This window comes from Micropterus salmoides, unplaced genomic scaffold (assembly GCF_014851395.1).
Source record: "Micropterus salmoides isolate LMB-PRFRI ecotype aquatic unplaced genomic scaffold, ASM1485139v1 Ms_hic_scaffold_18, whole genome shotgun sequence".
In the NCBI taxonomy this organism is placed as follows: Eukaryota; Metazoa; Chordata; class Actinopteri; order Centrarchiformes; family Centrarchidae; genus Micropterus; species Micropterus salmoides.
In genome coordinates, this window is record NW_024040928.1 from 9,834,177 (window position 1) to 9,858,088 (window position 23,912).

Here is a 23,912-nt window from a genome sequence, read left to right on the forward strand (position 1 = left end):
GTTTGACACATTTGCACCTGGGAGCTGCGAAATACACCGACAAAATCTACTGTTAACCAATTACCAGCTTCACTGGAGCAATGGTTTACCTCAAGTAATGTGCCTTGCTCAAGGGCATTTCTGTAGTTGTTTTTTGAAGGAAACATGAGTGGCTTGTTCTTGTCTTCATGACAAGTCATGGGGACAAAAACAAACCTCAGGCAGAAGACCTCTTCATTGTGAAGAAGTCTCCCCTGGGTTAATTTACAAATAACAGCCATCAGTAATAGATTTGAGTGTAATCCACTGTTTCTGTTCAAGTGTGTAAGGAGCCTGTAATAAGGGGGTCCACTGGGCCCTACTTTACCCAGTTGTTGAAGCAAGAAAATTTGTTGCTGCTTCTCTAACCTGTAGGTGAACACTTGCAGCATGCACAAATATAGACACATACACACAAACATACCGGTAGGCATATGCCACCACACGCATGTAAACAACACACACTCACACACAACGTCACACACTGCTGGAGGGGCCACAGAAACCTCAGTTGACACCAACAGTCAGTGAGCAGAGTGGAGCACAAATGTTGATCAATTGAAATGAACGAAAGGGGACTTTCAGAGAATTTCTGTAGTGATTAGTTGTTGGTCTCACCATTCAGCTTTTCCACTCCCTCTTCTACGCACTCTTTCCTAAGTATACCAGCTGTCTCACTCTGTCTTTGAGTGAGAAATTCTTCCCTGCATGGCAGGTTTTCAGTAACATGTAGCCTACAAGTTGGCATGCTACCTTAGGCTTCAGTTGAGTAATCAGAGATCTTATGTAGGTCACACACAGGCACACAGGATCTTCATCCTTGTTAAGGTAAGTACATGTTTACTTAGCGATCACCGTCCACTCATATACCACCTTGCTGTTTAATGACTAAATGAAAAGTAAAAACAGATGCAGGCAATAATAACATTGATTTCACTGCCATATGTGCTGTTTGCTCAGAGAACAGAGGTCTTCTGGGTGTTATAAAAACACTGTATTCCATGCTAAGGGCTCTCACTGAATTAAAGACTGCCTTTATGCAGTGTAAACAATAGCATTGTTATGTTACTGCTCTGTCTCACGACACAAGCGGTGTGTGACTGATGTATGCAGTGAAGCATTTGCAAATGTGAACCCCTCTGCTAACTGGATTCTGTCTGATAGGGCTTAGTTTAATCTAATTCATAGTAATGCAATTGAACAAACCTGCCACCACCACAATGTTGTAGTCTGTCTACGATCTTGAATCAATTTTCCGGCAGAAGGGCAGCATGTTGAAGCTTTGAGTTTTTGCATGTGTGTCATTTTTTTTTCTTGTGTATCCTGATTGGTGGTTGTTTTGCTGGAGGTCATAACATAGACTGTTTAAATAACCAGTTGACTTGAAGTGTGTGGGTTTTCTTCTTGCTTTTACTCTTAGTGTAACATGCCACAATATCATGAACACATGTTCAATATAATGCAATCCAGAAGCCCTGCGACAACTACTACTGTTGTGAAGCTTTTATTACATTTTTATTTGAACCATGTCAGAAGGGTGTTGATGCAACAAAATACTATATTTGAGACTAAAATTTCTGGCATTAATTTCTTTAATTCCAGTATATTATAAGGTATTTCACTTCTTTTGTCCCCATCTTATGTGCAGATGAGCAACTGGGTTTCACAACAACAAGAATACCTTCCAATGTAAATCAATCGAATACAACAACACTACAAACTATGTGCTATGACCTTTCTGGCATATTTTCGCTAAAATTTAGAAGGGCTGTTGTAGAGGTCGGATGTTAATGTGTCAAATTAGTACAGTACATCATGGCTACTTAGGTGTCACTATTGTAGTGTGCTGTCTATGGGAGTTGGCTCCCTCTGGCTTCTGGGTTTCTCTTCATTTCCTCCCCTTTGCTCTCATCCCTATCAAGCTCAGTACAGGAACCCTGCAGGTCCACAGTAGCTATATGATATGTTGGTGTTTTTCCTACTTTTAATGAGCTTTGTATTTGGTATTTATGTGTCATGTGTAATGAGATGGACGTCCATGCAGATGAGGCAGTGCAAGGCAGAGTGTTATCATATCTTGGTGGAAACTGGCACTGACAAGTGGATTTGTGGTTAACTTTATATAAATAATGTGCACCATACACACCAGGCTGCCGTAAAATAGCCAGACAGACATTTGTGTCCGTATACCTGTAGACTGGACATACATTGAACAATTAATGATTCTCTGTCTTCTTAATCTTATTATGCTCTCTCCAAACCTCGCACTGTCTCCCTCTTTTCTCCTCTTGCAATAACAACGGGAGTAGGGAGCATAGCTTTCTTTTCAAATTGTCTGCCAAAGTGCTGTTTAATTTTTAATTCAGAAGATGCAATTTTAATTGCAATATTATGTGATGCAGCGGAATTATTAATGTAAGTGTCTTATTTCAACTTCATAGTAATGAGTCATGAAGCAAGTGATATTTTAGAAGAAATATTCATTCAGATCTAAAGAGAATTATTTTGGAAATTGTCTGTTGAAGCAATCACAAATATCTTATACAGCCTAAACTATTGGTTCACTCACAGCTTTGGTAGCAATAGAATTATTATCACATCTGAACTTAAATGCCACATAATTAATAACTTGAGTTAATTAAACTATATACAACCAGCAAAATGAAACGTTTTAAAAATTCTAATATACAATATACTTTTAACGTAAGCCTACCAGGGAGATATTATGTGGATTGTTGTACTGAAAAATCAAAAGGTGGCTTAACACATTAGACAGTATATTCAACTTTAAAGAGCCTTTGCCAGCAGATTTGTAATGCCACTTGTATAAAACATATTGTACATACATATGCAATTTGTTGGAGACTTATCAAGTGCCACGGAAGCATTGTTAGAATAAGTGGCCCCAGTGGGATTTGACCTTGAACCCTTGCAGTGGTGGTGTTTTGCTCTGTGCATTGAAGTAAACAACCTGTTTGTGTCAACTGACAAGGCTGGCACAGAGAAGTGATGCGAGGAAAATGATCAGTGTTATCTGTCAGGAGCTGAATATGATCTCCGGAGGAATATGCTGCATTGAAAAAAATATGACAATAGAATGTGAATAATAATACGCTACATACTCAGTGCATGATAGGTCATCAGTGTGTCAGAATATTTGCCAGTGCAAATTTTATTCAAATAAAACAAAGGATACATTTAGCATTTACCATTTCAAAATGTGGTGCAGTTAATAATTTGCTATGACTGGTTTATTAAAAACATGCGATCATGATTAACAACTTATCACAAAATCTAGCAGCAGAATTTTCAAGCTAGTGATTATGTGTGTCGTATTATGTTATATATATGATTTGGAGCATTGGTTTAAGTCATGCCTTTTCAACATTCTTTAGAGAAGATGACAGACTGCTGTTTTGTACTATATTATAAGGTGATTGTTGGCGATACTAAACAAACACGCAAAGGTTCACATCTTTGGCTTTTTGACAGTTCTGTTGGGCAGTGGTTTTGTTTTTGGTAGCAAAGAGTCAGTGTAGGTGAATTGGTAGATGTGTGTGTCCTGATATGGCTTCAGCCTCAAGGGCTGCTCTGACCCTAATAGTGAGAGAGGAAGATTGATGGTATTGTTGAAGGAGAAGCACATTAAGAAACAATGTAGGGGCCTTCCAGCAGGCATGCATAGGGATGAAGTGTGTGTAATGAAAAAGCTAAATGCTTTTAGTATTTTCAGTTGCATCTCTGTATACTTCACTAACAAAAGCACTTCTATCTAGACTCATGTTGTTATTGTTTGCAGCCGTCTTTATGTAGAATAGTGGGAGTGGCGTGTTGTATGCTTTTACATCTGCACTCTTAGCTAATATCCCAGACAAACATGATGACACTTTTTCATATGTACAGTTTAGATTAGAGACCCGGATGCAGCAGTGAGACAGGCCAAGCAAGGGGACAAATAAAGATCATGATACTATCACGGCAGACATTAGTGTTACAGTATGTTTGACTTGCGCACACACACATTTTGTTGCTCTTGTTATTGTTGTTATTGAGTTGGTATAGAGTAATAGTACAATGTAACAGCATTGCTACGTTTCTGTGTTGAAGTGTGTAGGCTGCTTATCAGATTCGGAAGAGCAAAATAATTCGGTATAGAGCTCAGAACATCTTGACCAGCACACTGAAATTATCATGTTATTATTTGTCACATTTAGGTTTCACTGTTCAAAAAAGCCACTTGGACGTTATGGATAATCAGAATGCTTAATTGGACTTTAATCTTTAATCTTACTGTGAAAGGGCTCCTTCCATAGGTTTTCCAACATTACACTAACTGTTTTTTGTGTGTCAAATCATGAATTTTTTTCAAAATTTCGGTTATACCAAAGAAGAGAACACAAGTTAGCAAGCAAATGGAGAATACTGTTCACCTGGCTTCACTGGCTCATTAGTGGCATGGAAACAGTAAGTGGGCTCAGCATTTGGTAAACCAAAGCCATAGAAAGGACACTAAACACTTAGTCCAAGGAGATAATAGAAATCTCCTTGGGTTTTTTTTCTTCAAGGTTTTAGAAATATGCATCTCGTTTTTCTAGACTTTCAAAAGTGGAAAAAACACAACTCTAAAGTTGTGTTCAGTGCTACACTGTAAAATTGTTTCTAATCTGCCAGGTTATACAGTTCTAGTCCTGAAAGATAAAGACAGTGTGTGTTTAGACATACAGTGTATGTACTAAAGTAAAGCAAATAATTCTTGGTCCAGCCTGGATCCAACACTGAGACTGTAACTTTAGGACTGTGTTAGTCAGGCCATACATGGTCAAACACAGAGCACCTGGGCAATTACTGTCAAGTTGCATGATGAAGACCATCATATAAGTAACATTTATCTTATGCTCTAACTATGACCAGCTGTTGTAGATAAGGTCTGACACTGAACAGTATTTTTACTGCTTCTGAGGTTACAAAAGGAGAAGCATGTTTCACTGTAATATGAATACTTTTTTAAGGCATTGATGCTGTTTGCTGTGAAGTTGTTGTTTTTTTTAATCAGCTGTTAGATTGGCCAATCCTGTCCTGGCTTTTATGAATCTGGGATCAGTGAAACCCTTTGCCTAATAGTGACTCTGAATATATAAGAATTTACTGTACTGCACATATATACCGGAACAATCTAGCTGACTTCCTAGTCAAGGCCAAATTCAAGGCAAGAGAACAATCAGTAACATTGTTCATGAAATGGTCTTGATTTATTATATGGTAATAAAGTAAGTTAATGATCATGTTGGTAACTCAACTCAACTGGTTTATTTAAAATAAAAAAAATAAAAAATACTCCTGTGAACCTGAATATTCTTTAGCAGTATTATCCAAAACATTGGCTCAGATGGGGATAGAATTTTAAATGATCACCAAGAACATCAGGTGATGAAGGCCTGACTATAAAGGGCTGTTTTCTCCCTCAGTTTCCTGTGGTTTCACTTGGTTAGTTAAAATGTTATTTATTAATGTTGGAGCCCTTTACTTAATACCTGTTGTGGATTATGCATTAAAGGAGAGCTTTGGTTATTGTGCTGGCCATGTCAGAATATCCTCGCTGTCTGTGTTGTTCACTTGTGTCCGTTTGAGTGTGTCCCCAGTCAACCCTTCCACCACTGGCTGACTGATGTAGCTGGAGCCTAAATTTAGTTTATGAGGTGTGGGACCGCTGGGTGTTACCCTAGCTGCCATTTTAGATGAGGAGGCTGGGAACAATGTGCCCCACGGGGCTCCTATCTATCGTAATTATCTCATTGTCAGGGGTTGGACAGGGGGCTCGGACCTCACTCGCTTCCTTTAGCTTCCCTCGGTTCCTCACGTGCACACTCACACGTCCAGGAGCTCAGAGGCCCGATGTGTGCGCTGGCATGGCCTTACAGAACCTCAGCGTGCCGCGCTGCTATTGGACAGATTTCATCCCGCTGAGGAAAATGTTATCTAATGCATACTGTTGAGAGTGACAAGATCTAGGCTAACATCAGACAGGACAGCACAACCCAATTAGTCCAAATTAGATATGCGATTTGTCCTATCTGAATCATTTTGAATCCGATTTATTAATATATAACATTTCTATCAGATTTGGTTTAGTCTTATTAAATAATCTAGACAGGGTGCAGCCTATTTACACTAGCCTTCTCTCTGTGGGTTGTGTTACTGGCTCCCTGCCTGGCCTTAGTTCTTAATCTCCACAGGAAGTGTGCATCTGTGTTTTCATTCCCCTGACAGGATGTGTGTGTCTGTGGCATGGTCCCCTGGTAGGACACAACAGATGGCTGAGGGCTGGGTTTGATCAAGTTGGCTCCTTTTTCATCCATCTCTAGGTATCTCCTGTGGTGCTGTGGTGTATACAGTAGCAGACTTCACTTTGGGGTCAGAACCCGAAATGAGCTGAGAAAATAAAAGGTGTAGTAGTATTATGTGTTCTCATTTTCTGTTGGCTCTATTAAGAGTAATTGTGTCTTTTAATGAACCTGCACATGGGGGTGAGATTAGCGCTTATTAGCTGCTTTATAATTGTGTGGCCTTTCTGTATCACTCTGTATTTTCATAATGACAGCCTACAGACATCTCAAAAGCCTCCCTTTATCTGCATTTGTCATGCCGGGGGTGGACTCCCAGCTAGTAGTTTTCTGTAGCCTCTGTTGATGTTGTCTCTGATCTGTGTTGCCCACATCAAAAACAGAGCTCCCCCCCAACCCGCACTGTACTCACCACCCAATCCCCCAGCCTCTCCAGTCAGACTCTGTCACACACAGCTGTTTCACTCATCCGTTTCTCCCTGCCCACCGATGTTCTGTTTCATCTCTATGCTTCTCATGTCACTCTCCTCATTTCTGTATTCCATCCTTCTGTCTCTCTTTTTTTTCTACCTGGATGGCTTCATATCTAACTTTTAGTTCATGCTTTTATTTTATCTTGCCTCTCCGTATTGTGTCTCCTTTGCCTTTTCATTTTTCCTTTGCCTTTATCTCTTTCTCTCCTCCCACCTTTCTCTAACACTGTTTATCCCTATTTCTTTCCTGTTATGTATCACCCTTTCTCTGTCTTCCTCTCTGTTGTCTCACCCATCAACATCCAGTTTCCCTCTGCTTATCCCGAGGAGGAAAATGTGCGGCTTCTGCATGAAATGTGAGACTTCACTATCCACACTGGCTGATTAACAGCACGGTGCTTCCACACACTTCCTGACAAACACACACACACACACTCACACTCACACTCACTCACGCAGGTGGACATTTTCACCACTAAAACTTGTGATAAAGACGTTAATATAAGTAACAGTACACCTTTTAGAGACTAAATTACAGCCATGCCAGTTGAAAAGCATATGATTGTTTTGATTACATGTAATTTTCTGTATATTAGCAATGTCTGTAATTATCATTATGAAGGAATCTTAGGCCTATGGGCTGAAACAACTCCTAATCCAAATCGAATCACACCTCTAAGTACCGGCTGAGCTCTCAGACTATACATAGTATGTCACGTTATCAAGTGCGCTTCTCTTCTTCAGTTTTGCCTGACACAGTTGAGGCTGACGTAAGAAGAGCCTATATTTGGGTGGTGTCATCAACAATATTACAGTTTCCTGTCAGGACCCCCTCCTCTGCCTGAGCTGGATATCTTACGTGATGCTACACGTGCAGGTGTGTCACATGAATCCAGCCTGACTTGCTTTTTGTGTTTGAAGAGTAGCACAGTGCACATCCAGACGGTTTGAAGTGCAAGATAAATGTAGACTTAATGTCTATGAAGATTCTCAGTCATCCAGGTCATAGTTATCCAACGAAGGTTAAAGTCCAGTTGCCCTTGACTTTAACCTTTGTTGGATAAAATGTAGACTTAATGGAAAATTCCACCCTCGGATACTCTTGAACTGTCTGATATGCTCAACCTATATCGTTCAGTCCCACCAGGGCTGGACTGGGACAAAAAATCGGCCCTGACATTTTTGCCCGAAGCTGGCCCACCAAAATCAGTCGGACACCCGTCACCAATACACAATCGTTCCATTTAGGGGGTCAGATTAAGGATGTGATGAAACACTGAGATGTGACATTGCACAAGATTGGTGTCCATGACTACAAGACAAGAATATATTGTAATGGACATAGTATTTATAAAAAATATTTACATAAGAAATATTCGATAGGGGGTCTAGGGGTCCTCCCGCAGAAGATTTTTAGCATTAAACACTTAATCTCCTGCATTGTGGGGCCATTTTCTGCACCAATTTATGGTGGAAATGTCTTTATTTTTATAAAGGGAAGCACAAAATTCAGGTGGCAGACATTACATTGCATTGCAGGTTTTCTTAAGTACAAATCAATCTTTCTTATAGCATTTTTATTTGTTAATTAACATTTCTTGGTGCAAGCTATTTTTCAGAACATTTTTAACAAATGGTTTCAAAAAGTTGTGCCTACATGTCCCCAGCTTCCCCAGTTTGAATGCCTCCCAGGTTGAGCTACATGCTTACCGCTTCACCTCCACTCTCCTCCTGCTTTCTCTCTCACTCAGCCCTGTCACTTTGTCCCTCTGTTTTGCTAACAGAGGCCTCCTCCTCTGCCTGGCAGTGGCTACAGCTCTCCTTTACTCCTTCAAGTGCCTGTGCCTGCTCTACGCAGGGTAGCCTACTGCAGCTGATGTTGAAGCTACTGCAGCCCCGGTAGCAAAAATATCGGTTATTTTTGCGCATTTGGCGGCCTCCGTCTGAAGAAATTTTTTTTGTCCCGCAACGCAAGAAACTGAGAGCAGAGGTGGTGGGGGCTAGTAAGACATGTGATTGGGCCAGCCCAGCGTCCGTATAGAAAATTACCCAATGAGCCGCGATCCGTGCTTTATGGGCCAATCGTTGGTCTGTTTTTAAAAAATTATATATATATATATATATATATATATAAAATAAATAAATAACTTATGTTACACCAGCCCAAAGGTGCGTTGGCCCACCCAGTATGCCAGATTACCAGTCCAGCCCTGAGTCCCAACCAGGGGTTATCCTGTGATGATATGGTGCACCCATGTTCCCTCAACCTGCCTTGCCTACTCATACTTAACTACTAATACTGTATATTGCAGCTCCATTGCATTCTGGCATAGTGAGGCTACTAGTGCAGATTCTGGCATCACTTCGTCTTTCACAGTGCTCCCAATGAAACTATGTAGTAGATGTCTTACTGCATGTCACAGTGACAGAATTTTGCTAGTCAAGAGCGAAGCCAAGAAAAACATTTTGAAACATTTTAAAATAGTCCTAGAATTGCAAGACTCTGTGTTTGGGAAGTTGGGGTTCCTAGGGTTTGTATTCATTCAAGCATAAAATATATCTAAACTGAATTGCATTTCAACTACCCAGCAGTGCCTGTCTTGGTGGTTAAAACATTGTGCTGAAATACTGTCAGGCTGAATATGGTATGTGTTTAGAGAGTTGTGGAGGAGGGTTGTGCTGAGATGCAAGTTATTTGTTAAAACGTCTGCTGTTGGGCTGCCAGTAACTGCATAATCGAGTGATTGTGAGCCAAACCATATCAAATTTTATGACTACAGTGATTGATTTGTTTCTACTTTAGGAAATTTCCATTAATGCCATTGTGTACAGGGCTAGCCTTTTATCTTGTCACTTCATGACTTTGTTTAAAATCACTACCTAATATCAAAGCTGACATCTCTGTTTCTGGAGAGATTTATGTTTTAGGTCTGGAAATATTCAATTAGACAAAACAAAAGTCGATTTCAGACATATGTGTACTACAGATTTTTGGAGTTGAAATATGGGATACAGTATGTCTGGGGAAGAAACCTTGTTGATTGTATTGAATTTTGTAATTCCAAGGAATATATGGGGATAAAAGTATGTGCACCAACAGCTAAAGCCAGATTTTGTGATCAGGTAAACCAAGGCAAGAAATTACTTCAGTTAAATCCTCTGTGTGAGATGAGTGTAAGCATGAATGATTCAATTGACTGAGCATAATATGCCATTTTTGTTATATTTGACATTTGGGAAATTTATTATAATACTTTATAAGACCGGAGGAACACAAATGGGGCGGCACAGTGGTGCAGTGCCACTGTTGCCTCACAGCAAGAAGGTCGTGGGTTCAAACCCTGGTTGCCCCGGCCTTTCTGTGTGGAGTTTGCATGTTCTCCCCGTGTCCGCGTGGGTTCTCTCCGGGTGCTCCGGCTTCCTCCCACCATCCAAAGACATGCGGCCTAGGTTAATTGGTGACCCTAAATTGTCCTTAGGTGTGAGCATGAGTGGTTGTTTGTTTATGTGCGGCCCTGCGATGGACTGGCGACCTTTTCCAGGGTGTACCCCGCCTTTCGCCTGATGTCAGCTGGGATTGGCTCCAGCCCCCCGCAACCCTGCACGCAGGATAAGCGGTTGATGGATGGATGGAACACAAATGTAAAATCAGTACATGTGTAAAATATATTCATAATGATAAATTATAAATTGCCTACATTTTTAAATACTTTGCTTTTTGCTCTGTTCATCATCTATCTGGAAAGCTCTTTTTTTGTTTTACTTACTATTTGTTGAAGTGCAACTAACATAATAGCTATTCCTACATTTCCTTTGGTTAACTCTTTGTCAGAAGAAGACACACATTGATTTAGTTGTGCTTTTTTGTACCTTGTACATGAGGTAATTACGTTGCTGTGGATGCAGGTATCACTTGTTGGGTCTTTCTCTGACTGAATAGGGATTTAAAGTTTGGCTGTGTGCAACTGCAGAACGTTTTTAATGTCTTCCCTGGTCTGTCACCCAAACATTAATACAGTGGATCTAATTCAAAGCCCACAATCAACTTTTGCAATGCTGTGACCTGTTTATTAGTATTCATTCTCCTAAGTGAAAACAAGATCAATTGTTTATTACAGTACATTCAAAGGGGCATCAAATTCCTATTCTGGGGTGTTTTCAGGTCAGTGGTTGGGATATGTACGCGTGATCAACTTCTCTCCCAAACATTCAAGTTCTACTTATGTGGTTAACCCAAAATCATGCATTTCAGAACTTGTCTAGTGGTAAATGGTTTTACTCATAGTTATTCTACTTCCTTGGAACAGTAGCTACGCTCAGTGAATTCAGCATGTATTTGTGACTACAGGAAAGAAGCAGCATGCATTCTGTCCTTGAAACATCCATGAACCTTTACACCTGGTTGTTAACAGATTTCTTTTTATTAATTCTTTCTCTATTTGTCTGCCTCTTTCTCTCTGTATCTGTCTTCCTCTCCTCTGTTTGTGTCTCAGGTTTGTGAGCAGCCATGACTAAGTCCTACGAGTTCAACTGGCAGAAGCACCTGCCTGAGTTCATGCAGGAAGGCACCTCCTTTGACAGGTTTGATGAGGTAAAAAGATGCATATTTTTTTTACATAACAGATCCGAATGCCCCTTAACCTGTAAATGCCAGATTAATGATACAGCATCATGAGATTTCCTGATAAGCGTATGGATGCTCAGCCTATGTTGCAACCTAACCTTGTTGATACTGACATAGGTCATTTTCTCTGTCCTATTGTCATCCTTCACCACTAATGACCATCCCCCAGTCATTAACGTGCACACACACACACATAACGTAGCAGAGGCGTCTCCTTTTTAACCACATACGTCACTGTTGTAGTCAGAGCTCTAGCTGTAGGCAGGGCACATTGATCAGGCTCATTAAGAAGCTTCGGCATGGCGACAGCTTGGCTGCATAACGACCACAGAGAGTCTTAACCAGCAAAAAAAATTGTCTGTGCGTGTGATCTCAGTGAGTGAATGTGTTTTTACATAGACCATTAATCACTGTGAATTAATCATTTTCTTCACTGGTATATTGATTTTTTATTTTTTTTTTTTTTTTATAGGTGCACATGTATGATTGAAATCAGTAGAAAATGTGCAAAAATAGTATTGCAAAGTTGAGACTGATTTTGCATACGTAAGGATGTCAAACACACTTAAAGGGTGCTGTACAAAAGACAAAACTCTGAAACGCCATAATGAACCACCAACAGATAACTGAGCTAAGAAAAATATAAATGAATCATTGAAAAGCTAAAAAAACAGATTATTTTTAAAACGGAGCAACAAGCAAATTTATTGCTTGTCTTTCCAATAGCAATATAATTAACTATTTACCAATAACATTAGTGTCACAAAATATCCATCTTGCTCTGTGTGCATGTGTGTAATATGACCCCGTGTATATCTTTCTGTCTTTTGGCCCACGTTTCCTCTGACTAACTTAATCAGGACACTTAGCTAGGACATTTGCAGAGCAAAGGCAAAGTGTGTCACACACACGCCCATGCGCGCATGGGCGCGTGCAGACTCTCACACACACACACACACACACACACACACACACACAGACATGAGCACACTCTTGCACACATCAGGAAATCCCCTCAGTCCTCTCTGTTTATGTGGGCAGCTGGGGGGGGGGGGGATCCCTCTTAGGCAGAGAAGAAAACTTGAAAGAGCGTAGGGAAAAGCATCATCGAATCCACAGCCATGTCAACGTGAGCCATGAAACTGGGCCGGCATGCTTCTGAAGACAGTCCTCGGTGTGTTGCTGCTGTGAATATGAGGACTGGTCTGAATGGTAATAAGGTCAACCTGCGCCAGTCACCTTAAAGGTTAGAATTAATGATGTCAGCTGGGACATACCACTAAACTCTTATGACTGCATTTGGTCATTAATGAATCATTATACAGTGCTAATTACTGATCCTTTATTTTATCTGAAGAGTAAAGGCAAGAATTTCTTTGATAATAGTTCTTGTATGATTATCAACTCTTGCTTGGCAAACGTGTGTGTGTGTGTGTGTGTGTGTGTGTGTGTGAATAGTTGCTCTTTTACCTGCAAAATACAGAGCCTGCAGGGGACATCTGCGTCAATAAAAATAACAAACGCCAATTCCATAGACACAAGAGACGGAGGCTGAATTTCGAAAAGTCTTTTTTGCTTAGGAATGTTCCTAACTGAGTGAAGTGAACCGGAAGTATTTCAGTGGCAGCCATGAATAAGAGCTGTGTATAAAAGCTAAGGAAAGGTGCCTCAATGCTTCCTTTCATATCTCCTTTAGCATAGGGTACACCTGACCATCCTTTACGAAAGGAAAGGAGAGAATGCCGTCCCACAATTCCTTGCGGCGGTAACATTTAAAGAGGCGCACGTTCTAAAACTCGAACAATAAAATCCATCAACCACATTTAGCAAGATCCTTGCAATACAGACGCACATTATGATACTTTAATAAGACTCACAATTACCTTCTTTCTCTTGGTTTGTTTTCTTTTGGCTTTTTTGTATTCTAATACTGTTTCAAGACTGTTTAATGTTTCGGGTTGTTGAAATAATCCATTAAGTGTTTTCTACAATAAAAAAAAAAATATCACCAACCATGACGGATAAAGGAGGTTGATTACCATGTAAGTTACCATTGGCTATTAAGCCTTTTCTCTCTTATGCTATAACTTGCTAATATGCATATATCTTAAGCTGTCAACAATAACTGAGACCCATGCGAGCTGTTGCTAGTCTCACTAGTAACGTGATCAAAGTGAGGATAATGTTGCAGCGTGTAGCCTCACGTTATGTACTGCAGCCTTCAGCAAATACATTTTACTTCAGTCACAGATGCCGACACCCTCGCCTTAATAAAGGCGAAGATCAAGCTGGATAACCTCTACAGTAGGCGTTTCCCACATACTGATTTATTTGTGGCAGCCTGCCACATTATCTACGCTGATTATTGATTGATTTTGTTACTATTTAAAATGGGTAAAATCGTATTTGATGACAGAGCGCTGCACAGCGCATATATTCTTGAGCAAGCATTCTCAATGTGACAACCCTGTCTATTATTTTGCGACTGGTAGGCTACCTTATCTGCCTTTTTGCTATCTTGGTTATTAAGTAATATATTCCACCTTTTTAGATGGCCTGCATTACAACAACATGGGGCGCAGTGTCCAAGATGCGCTTTTTGTAGTCCATCTTAGGAACATTGTAGTTTCATCACGACAGGTCACGTCAGTAAAATCCGCCGTCGCATAATTACGTCGCTTAGAATAGAGCAGTCGGATTCTTAGACACGCCGTCCTCTTTTCCTAAGTCCTTACGGATTCTCCTTCACATCTTTCCTTGACCTCATGACGTTTTCCATCGAGGTCAATGAAAGGTGGTTAGGAAAGGAGACTTTTTGACTTTTCAGATGCAGCCAGAGTGTCATGATATGCAGCACTTCCTGTGTTTTCATCACCCAGACAATGGCTCATGATGTTCTGGCTTGTTAAATGCGCGAGGGCATGTGTATGGACGAGTGTTTGTGTGAATGACTCGGCTTGGATGTGTGTGAGTGTTTTACGTCACCTTGATGGTTTTTCACATGGATGTAAACAGGGTTTTTGTGTGTGTTTAAGTTACTAAGCTTAACTTAATAATATAGTTAATGCAGGCATAGTAACATGTAGGGATGAGGATCGTTAATTTTTATTGATATTGATACCCTTATTGAGACAGCTTAATGATCCGTGCCAGATTTTAAGACTATAGACCAGTCTATGCTCCAGACAGCTTTCTATTTAGACTGTTTGTAACATTTGGCTAATGCCTAGCTAGCGTTAGCTGTGCTTGTAGATGACATACAGGACAACAGACTGAGGACAGCAGTTTCAATGAACCCTTTATATATGTTTACCATACACACAGGTGTACTGATAAAGTATTGTCCTTTTACTCGCAAAGGTTTTATTGCACGTACTTACAGTAACGAGCGCAGCTGTCGGCAACGCGAGTAGTTTGGAGCTAACTTAACTTCACCATTTCCACCAACGCCAGAGCCAGGAGCTGACAGAGAGCAGCCAAGGCTATATGACAGAGAGGACCAAGACCAGTTCCCTGCATTGCATGGCACGCAATAAAATGTGGAACGAGATCATAGGTACTTCTCAGTGATCTGAAAGATCCACTTTCCCATTAAAACACCCACATACAAACACTAAGAGCGGAAATGAACGTAAGCGTTGCGGGGAGGGATGACAGTTGTTAATGGGAACAACGCATGTTTAATTAGGGTTATTGGTTGCATTTGAAGCAATAAGTTTTACTTCCAATCAAAGTTAGGATGATAACAAATCAGACAATGCAAAAGCAATTTATTGATATTCCCAAAGTTATGGTCTTGACTGGTCTTGAAATAAAATCCCAAGTCCTCAATGACCGAGACAAGACCGAGTATAAAGGCGGTCGAGTCCGAGATGAGACCAAGATCATCAAAAAGTGGTCTTAAGACCGGTCTCGAGTACTACAACACTAGTGGGATCATTATTTGATAGGGGATATTAGTGTATCAGAATACGCTACTCCTGAAATGATGTTATAATATAATGAAAAAACAGAAGATGACATAATACTGAGTTATAAATTTATGGGATTGGAAAAGGGAACACATAGGTAGTAGCATTTTTCGATAGGGCTACTATAGCATTTTTCAACAAGGGTCTCTATCCCCTTCCCTAGTAACATGCATGAATAATGAATGTGTTTTACCTGCATGTGTGTGAGCACAAAAACGCACATTTAGATGCTTCCTGATTCTTTTTTTTTTTAGGGTTTCTCTTATTGTTTCAAAGTTAATTGTGATGGAGGTGGTAAAACAAGAGGGATCAACACACACACACACACACACACACACACACACACACACACACACACACACACACACACACTTGCCCAGCCACTCAGGAAAGAATGTACACATGTTGAGTGGGAGCTGGACTACCATGACTCGGACTCTCTATCCATCCAGAACCACCCATGGATGGCTAGACCTTCAGCTAATTGTTCCTTTGCGTGTGGAAGGACTGAGTGTTCCCATAAACCCTTTATCTTTTAAGAACAAGCTGTCTGATAATGTAACAGTAGCCTGCTGTATGTTCTTAAAAGTCTGGGCTCATTTGTGACCATCTCTTTCATGGCATTTCACAGAGGCTTCACTATGTGTAACTGAAGCCTGTCAGTCAGATGAAAGCGAATTAAGCTTTTAAATGCACTTACAGTAGTCTCACTGTTTCCTAAATGGAAATAAGATTGTTCAATTGGTTATGATTGTTTTAGATGACATTATATAGCCAAATAACAAGCTAGCCCAGTCCCATTTGCAGTAGTCTATCTCATGGAAGCAACATCCTGAAGTGTGTGTGTGTGTGTGTGTGAGACACTGTTCCCTATTGTTAATATTAGACTTATTGACCCAGCAGCCACCTCCTATTTTATTTTTACCTCGGTTATGTTTTATCATTCTCAGATGTGAGATTTGAGTGGGATAAAGAAAAAATTCATCAGCGCAATCACAGGTTCCAGCAGCTTATTGAATTTAGTGGAAAATATTTGGTTAAGATAAGCTAGCTAATATTGGTAGATTTTCTACTAGGGGTCGCTGCATAATGTGCACAAGTTGATAAATGGAACATTAGAGCATGCATGTGCAGTAACACTATAATAGCTGGGCTAGAACACTTTGGGATCTGACTCTCACACATGCATCTCACCCAGGGTTGTCTTGTCTTTAATGCACAGCACTGTGTTCTAGATGATGTTTGCATATGTAGCTCATGGCAGTCATGTTTATTAGGGCCCGAGCACGACCGTGTGAGGTCCCTATTGAATTTGCTTGGATTATTTTATTTATTTATTTATTTATTTATTTTTTATTTTTTTCTGCAAAGTAGGCTCAACTGACATGGCCTAAACATTCTCGAAAAAACTCACCAAAATTTGCAAACATGTCAGAACCGGTGAAAAATTTCGTATTCTACAAGTTTCGCACATGGGCGTTGCAAAATGACTCGCTAGCGCCACCTAGAAAATTGGAAAAAATTAGCCCCTCGTTCACGTTCAACCTACATGTACGAAATTTTCTGGGGACATGTATCATATCAAGACGCACAAAAAAGCCTCAAGAACCCATAGCCTAAAGTCAACAGGAAGTCGGCCATTTTGAATTTTACGGCCCTGAACACATGTACATGCTGACATTCACCCACAGTCATAGCGCCACCTGCTGGCAATAGAAAGTGACCTTTAACGAAGCAGCCCCCGCCGCATGTTTCACCTACGTGCACGAATTTTCTGTGGTACGTGTATCTTGTCCAGACGCACAAAAAAGTCTCTTGGAGCCATAGCCTAAACCCAACAGGAAGTCGGCCATTTTGAATTTTACGTCAAATTTTGGATGATTTACACACTTCGTACTTTAACGAACTCCTCCTAGGGATTTAGTTCGACCGACCTCAAATTTCTGCTGTGCCTTCTAAAGGCATTGAAGATGAAAAGTTGTGCTATTTGCAAGTTTTCGTCAATGGGCGTGTCCGTGGCGTGGCGTCAAAGATCAACTCTTCGCCATGACACGGAAGTTGTCGTATCTTCAGTGTACATGCTCACATCTGGACCAAACTGTACATGTAGGATGAGAGTCCCGCCCTGAACACATGTACATGCTGACATTCACCCACAGTCATAGCGCCACCTGCTGGCAACAGGAAGTGACTTTTAACGAAGCAGCCCCCGCCGCACGTTTCACCTACGTGCACGAATTTTCTGTGGTACGTGTATCTTGTCCAGACGCACAAAAAAGTCTCTTGGAGCCATAGCCTAAACCCAACAGGAAGTCGGCCATTTTGAATTTTACGTCAAATTTTGGATGATTTACACACTTCGTACTTAAACGAACTCCTCCTAGGGATTTAGTCCGACCGACCTCAAATTTCTGCTGTGCCTTCTAAAGGCATTGAAGATGAAAAGTTGTGCTATTTGCAAGTTTTCGTCAATGGGCGTGTCCGTGGCGTGGCTTCAAAGATCAAGTCTTCGCCATGACACAGGAAGTTGTTGTAACTTCAGTGTACATGCTCACATCTGGACCAAACTTTACGTGCTTGATAACTCTCCCACCCCGTTATGGAGGACCGATCCTGACACAGCCAGAAATAAATACAGAAATAAATAAATGCTCAATAAATAAATAAGCATCCAATTAAATACACACAAAAATAAAGTAAATAAATAAATGTAGGTAGTAATTAAATTATACAAGGAGACATAAATGTTTATATTTTAATTAGTGTCTTTACTTATTCACCTTTGTTATAATTACCTTATTTGTTTATTCAACTTTATTTATTACTAATTTTTTAATGTATTTATTTATGTGTGTGTTTTAATATTTTTGTCTGTTTTATTCTTCCTTTGTATTTATTTACCTTATTTATTTTCACCCATGGTATTTATTTCTGCCTGTCTTTTTTAAATTTTTGTATGCATTTCTGCCTCATTATGCAAATGAGGAGGGGCTGTGTCTCAAGGGGTCATCTTCTCTGCTATTGGTGGACCAGTCAGACAGGAGAGCTCTTACTCTGCCTGCAGACATCAACGATCTTGCCCCTCACACAGTCAGATGGCTTCCTTCAGTGCGCTGAGGTGTTTAACAACTCTGAAGACAATACTACCAGCAATGTCTTCCTTCTCTTTTCACGTAGACGCTCCGACAGACAGTGCTTTCAGTTTGCTGCATGCATGGACACAGAACTGCGGTATAGGGAGAAGCACACGGTCAGCTGGCTGCAGCTAAATCTGGAGTGCACTCGTATTCAATTCTGTATGGTAAATTCAGTTTTAACGGAGCAGAGCGAGCTGACAGGCAGAGTTAGAGACTTTTTCTGTCCGTTTCTCTCTTTACAAAGACGCATGTTGCAGTCAGAGTCTTCTCTGAAGAGGGCAATGAAGTCTCAGTAGTACCCGATGCGAGCACCACATACAACACAATTTATCAAATTACACAACGGATATACAATATGAAAATAAGACTGATTGGATTATACTCACAGGAAGTATAAAACCTGTTACATGCGTAACACAGTAATGTCAGGGAAATTACTTTACTTAGAATTAAGTACTGCAGTTGTACATTTGAAATACCTTCCTAACTTTCTGATAGGAAGCCTTCTTGAGGTGGTATAAAACATTTCTTCTTAAATTATGATTTGAGTTGTGGACAACTATGACCACATGAATTAAAAAAATTAAACATTTCACTGCCCAAGTCAGCTATAACACAAGTCTTGTTCATCAGACTACATGCTGTGGACAGATTTTGTCCCAGGATTTATTATGCATTTCTTCTTCTTCGTTGCATGATTTAGAATAATAAGGTGAGAAATGGGTCTATTCTGAATTCATCCTGCACTGCAGCAGCTAATAAAGTCCATTTAATCCCAAAAACGCTTTTCTTTTAGGCAGGCTGGAGCAGAAAACAACTCACCTTTCTCAAGTTGTACAGTAATGTCACATGTGTATGAAGGTGGATCAAACCAGCTAATCTTAAATGTCAAAGTAGAGAGGAGCCTAGTAGGCCTATTTATTTTCATTCATTATACAATATGAATAAGCTATGCAGACAGTTGTAAAGAAAGAACATCTTTTTCTTCTGTTCTCTACTTGTTATAGTTACACAGTATTAGGGGTGTGGGCTGTATTAAAAGTATCCACTGTTCTCCCATGCTCTAACACACAGTAACGATGAAATGTGTGCTGTTCTCACATTCTTCCTCTGTATGTACACATAAACAACAAGGCAGGGAAATATAAAAGGAATTTATTTTATTGTTTGGGTACATTATTGTTCAGTGTACATGCTCACATCTGAAACAAACTTTACGTGCTTGATAACTCTCCCACCCCGCAGACATCTACACGCCAATACCGATTTATATTCATAGCGGCAAGTGCTATGTAGCTCCACATAGGGGACACAGGAAGTGACATATAACACCTTCATGCGGCGTCGGAACCGCGTAGCAAATTCACAGCCGCACCGGCAGAGCTCCAGAATATGCAACTCGGCCGGCTCACACGCAGACGCGCTTATAAGTGCGAGGGCCCGCCCAACGCTGCTTGCAGCTTTAATCTTACTTTGTGTTTGCTTTAGCAATTGGTTTCATCTCCTCTGCACGCAACATGTGTATGTATTTGTTTATGCTGAATTTATTTGCACATACTTTTTGTGTATATTTTTGCGTATGTGTGCCTGTGTCCGTGTCATAAGACAGGCAGGTACTTCTTAGAAAATGAATTAGAGCCATCTGTTTGTCTGGTTGCGTAAGCCTCGTGTGTGTTGATAAGGCTGGCTGTTTAATGTCTTCCCATGTCAAATAAAACCCTGTGATAGGTGAAGCCCCCTCTCTGCTAAAAAGTATTTTTCCCCTTCTGCAGGACCCATACATCTTTGAGCCCAACTGTCAGATGAGGGTGGACGAGTATGGCTTTTTCATCACCTGGAAGAGTGAGGGAAAGGTACATCCTCCACCTCTTAATCTTTGTGTATGTATTTGTCTGCCAGGGGTTCTTCCAAAGAAAAAATGTTTATCTTGCAAACACAAACCTTCCTTGATCCCTGGTATCCTGTAAAACATATAGAAAAGAATAGCTTAGTGTAAATAATCATCATCATGACACTGTAGACATGTAATTTAACTTCAGGAATGATGTCCAAGAGGTATTTCTTCAACTTAGCAGCTTTAAAGGACCATGTGATGTTACAAACAAATGCTGACATATTCTTACTGATTTTAAAATTTTCTTAAAGATAGCTAGTTGTTTTCATTGCATGCCAGCACAGTATTAAAATCAACTAGGAAAGAATATCGGTAATCCAGCAAAACCTGAAGGACAGACGGACAAAAATCTTTCCGTTCATTCTTCAAACATGCTTATCCAGTATACAAAGGAGGAAATGTAGGAAACTTTATTATGAGAAAAGAGGTGGAGATGTTACTCATATTTGGATCACAATGACCAATGTTAATAACTGTTGTCAGATGCTGAGAGGTGTTGCCGCTGTGTACCAGGTATTAGGAAATATTACAAAAATCTAAAACAAAATGCACTGTGACCCATAGTTCTCTTTTCTCGCTGTCTCCCTCTTCACCTGCTATCACATTCTTCCTTTGTTCTCTTTAACTTTCTGTGTATCTTTCCTGCAGGAAGGCCAGGTTCTCGAGTGCTCTCTCATCAACAGCATTCGTGTTGGTGCCGTCCCAAAGGTGAGACCTCAGGAAAGACAATTTCCTCGCTTCTGTTTCCACAACATTCAAGCTCTTGCTCCCACAGTGACATTCTTGGTAAAATCTGAGGACAGTGCCATGTCAAGCACATTATATTTGCTTTAATTAGCTATGGCTATAACGGTGTATTCTGTTGATCAATCGACTGACTGATCTTGGGGTCTGAACTATTCTCTAGGCGCACTAGCAGAACATAAACATAAATATTTAACTTATCAATATATATACAACCCTGACTGGGTTTAGCTGCAGGTTGTATCTGAAACTTCTTAGCTTTCCTGGCTTGTGCTTTTGACCCGGACAGGTATAATGAAAACCTGTGCTTCCAGCCCTATTATGATGGGCTGTCAAAGAACCACAGGGTTAAAGGAGTTCACATAATGGGATCAAAAGCTCACAGGTATAAGACATTCTGTCTCTGTCAGAATGACTTTTTCTTATCCTGTAATAGGAAATGGATCTCGCAATATGTGCTGACCAGCTCCATTTTTCTGTATTTTCAAGACTGCTGGCAACCAGTAAGCTATTTATTTTGCTGGTATGGAGCACAGAAAAAAAAACCCTGTATGGTTTCTCTGTATATTAAATATTGATTCATGCAGTTTAGCCTCGACAGTGACACATTACCTTGTAGTATTTGGAATTTTTACAGACAGATGAATTATGAAAGCTGTTACGGCAATACCCATGTGGGTACCTGCCCCTAACTAGGATGCAAACCTGTGAAGCGACTGAAAGTCAAAAACCTGACAGGGGACACTAGTGTGTACTGTGTACAACCATTACCAGGTTGTGTGTGTATTGTTGATAGCATGAGGTTTTCTGTTTGCTCGGTCCTCTGTGTGGACGTGCTTGCATGTACATGTATAAGGGCACGTGTGCAGGTAATGCGGCCAGATCTGCTCTTCCTGTTTGTTCAAATGCTCTGTGCTGTTCTGTAAGTAGCAGACTAAGAACAGCTGATGGCAGGGCTTCTCCTCAGAAGCTAACATGGTTACACAAGCCCTGAGAGCTGTTTCAGATAATCCAATGAGCGAGAAAAGATGAATTGCATTGGATGATTGCTGGCAGGGGTTTCAAAACAAAAGAGCCTGTTGCTGTTAATTCAATCATATAACAAAAATACATTACTACCTGCCATGGTGACTGTGGTGGCAGCCTGAAATCTGCAAAGGGAGGAGCCAAGCTGTATTTTTGATAGTAAGAGAATGTTTTCGTGGATTTGGTCCTGGACCTGGTCCCCCTCGGTTGAACAGGAGTTTGCAGTCATGTCAGGGTAGATTGTGACAAGGATTGCAGATTGTTCTGAGGAGAATAATCAGTGTACCGACAGAACTTTTAAATGTCAGACATGTATCTAATGTCTTATAGGCTAGTGTAATTATGGGTATTCATTTTTTTTCAGCATGTATTATAGATTGTTGCAATTCATTTTGCCATAAATTTGTAGCCTTATAAATGCTTGTCTATAATAAATTCATACTTTGTAAGTGTAAAATGCTGATTTTCTTTATTATTGAAAGATCATTGGTGGAGGGACCTTGAATAGAAAGAAACAAAATTAAGCAAAAGTCATGATTTATGTAGTTTCATCTATTGAATTGCATCTATTGTAATTTAGACCATTAATAGGGTCAGTTTATTTTGTTATTTTGCTTGTCATATCCAGCATGACACACATACAAATTTATTGAGAGATTAATAACCACAGGATGGGGTTCATATAATGTTGGACATCATTACATACCCAAAACCAAATTTCCTATCATGATTGTTTTCTTACATTGCTCAGTTATATATATATATATCCAATCAGAATCCAAATCAGTCTGTTCTTGCTTACTTTTTGTTGTCGGAAGCATACCTTGCCTCCCGAGCCTGCATTTGTCAGCTATATTGTTCCAAAAAGGAGCATTATAGCACAAAAGACATTATCTTTGTGTTGTCTATGTGTTGATTGGATTTTGGCTTTGAATGAAGTTAAACCAAACGCCACATTTACTTAACTGAACTGACGAGTTAACATCCTATTAGCCAGTCCCCCTAACATTCCAATTTATGGAAGTGTCTTCATCTCTTTTTCTGTCTGGCAATTCTTATCTTTCTGAGAGCGTGACCACTAAACTGTCTTGGTATCTCTTTTTTCTCAGGACCTGAAGATCTTGTCATCATTCGAGGCAATTGGAAAGACGGAGGCAGACTTAGAGGGCTGTATCATCTGCATCTGCAGTGGCACAGACCTGGTCAACCTCAACTTCATGTTCATGGTGGCAGAAAACCCGGACACAGCCAGGGTAAATGCATGCGTGCACTGTATTTGACTGTGGATGTGACAATGACGCCTTGAAATGCCTTTTAATGTTTTTTTTCATATCCAAAGTCAGTGCAGTTTTGTATATTTTAACAATATTTTTTATATTTTAACAAGGATAAATCTAACTTGGTATTGTATATCTGTAAATACTGGTAATTAATCTGTCTGAACATGTCCCCAGAGCAAGGTTGCAAAAATACTGCAAGGGAATCACTTATTATTTATAATAGATGGAGTTACAGGTATCTGTTTATTAGGTTTATTTGATTACCTTTTTGGTCAAATAAATTAAGAATGGGTCATCCTAGTTGGCGGTTTAGATAAAAATAAGCTGCCATATAAGCTCTGCATATGGAGTGCACCTTCAACATTTCCACATCATATAAAAGCATAAAAGAACACCCCAACACA

General features: G+C 40.1%; 1 protein-coding gene across 7 annotated transcripts in view; it reads left to right on the forward strand.

The window, feature by feature from the left end:
- Positions 1-23,912, forward strand: part of LOC119908913 (1-phosphatidylinositol 4,5-bisphosphate phosphodiesterase beta-4-like) — a 72,759-nt gene that overhangs the window by 25,687 nt on the left and 23,160 nt on the right. For all 7 annotated transcript variants that reach the window (XM_038726840.1, XM_038726835.1, XM_038726834.1 and 4 more), the window contains 4 exons: positions 11,326-11,423; positions 20,337-20,417; positions 21,107-21,166; positions 23,338-23,481. In XM_038726840.1, the coding sequence (XP_038582768.1) occupies positions 11,340-11,423; positions 20,337-20,417; positions 21,107-21,166; positions 23,338-23,481 (369 nt within the window). In that variant the 5' untranslated portion in view covers positions 11,326-11,339. The remainder of the gene's footprint in view (positions 1-11,325; positions 11,424-20,336; positions 20,418-21,106; positions 21,167-23,337; positions 23,482-23,912) is intronic.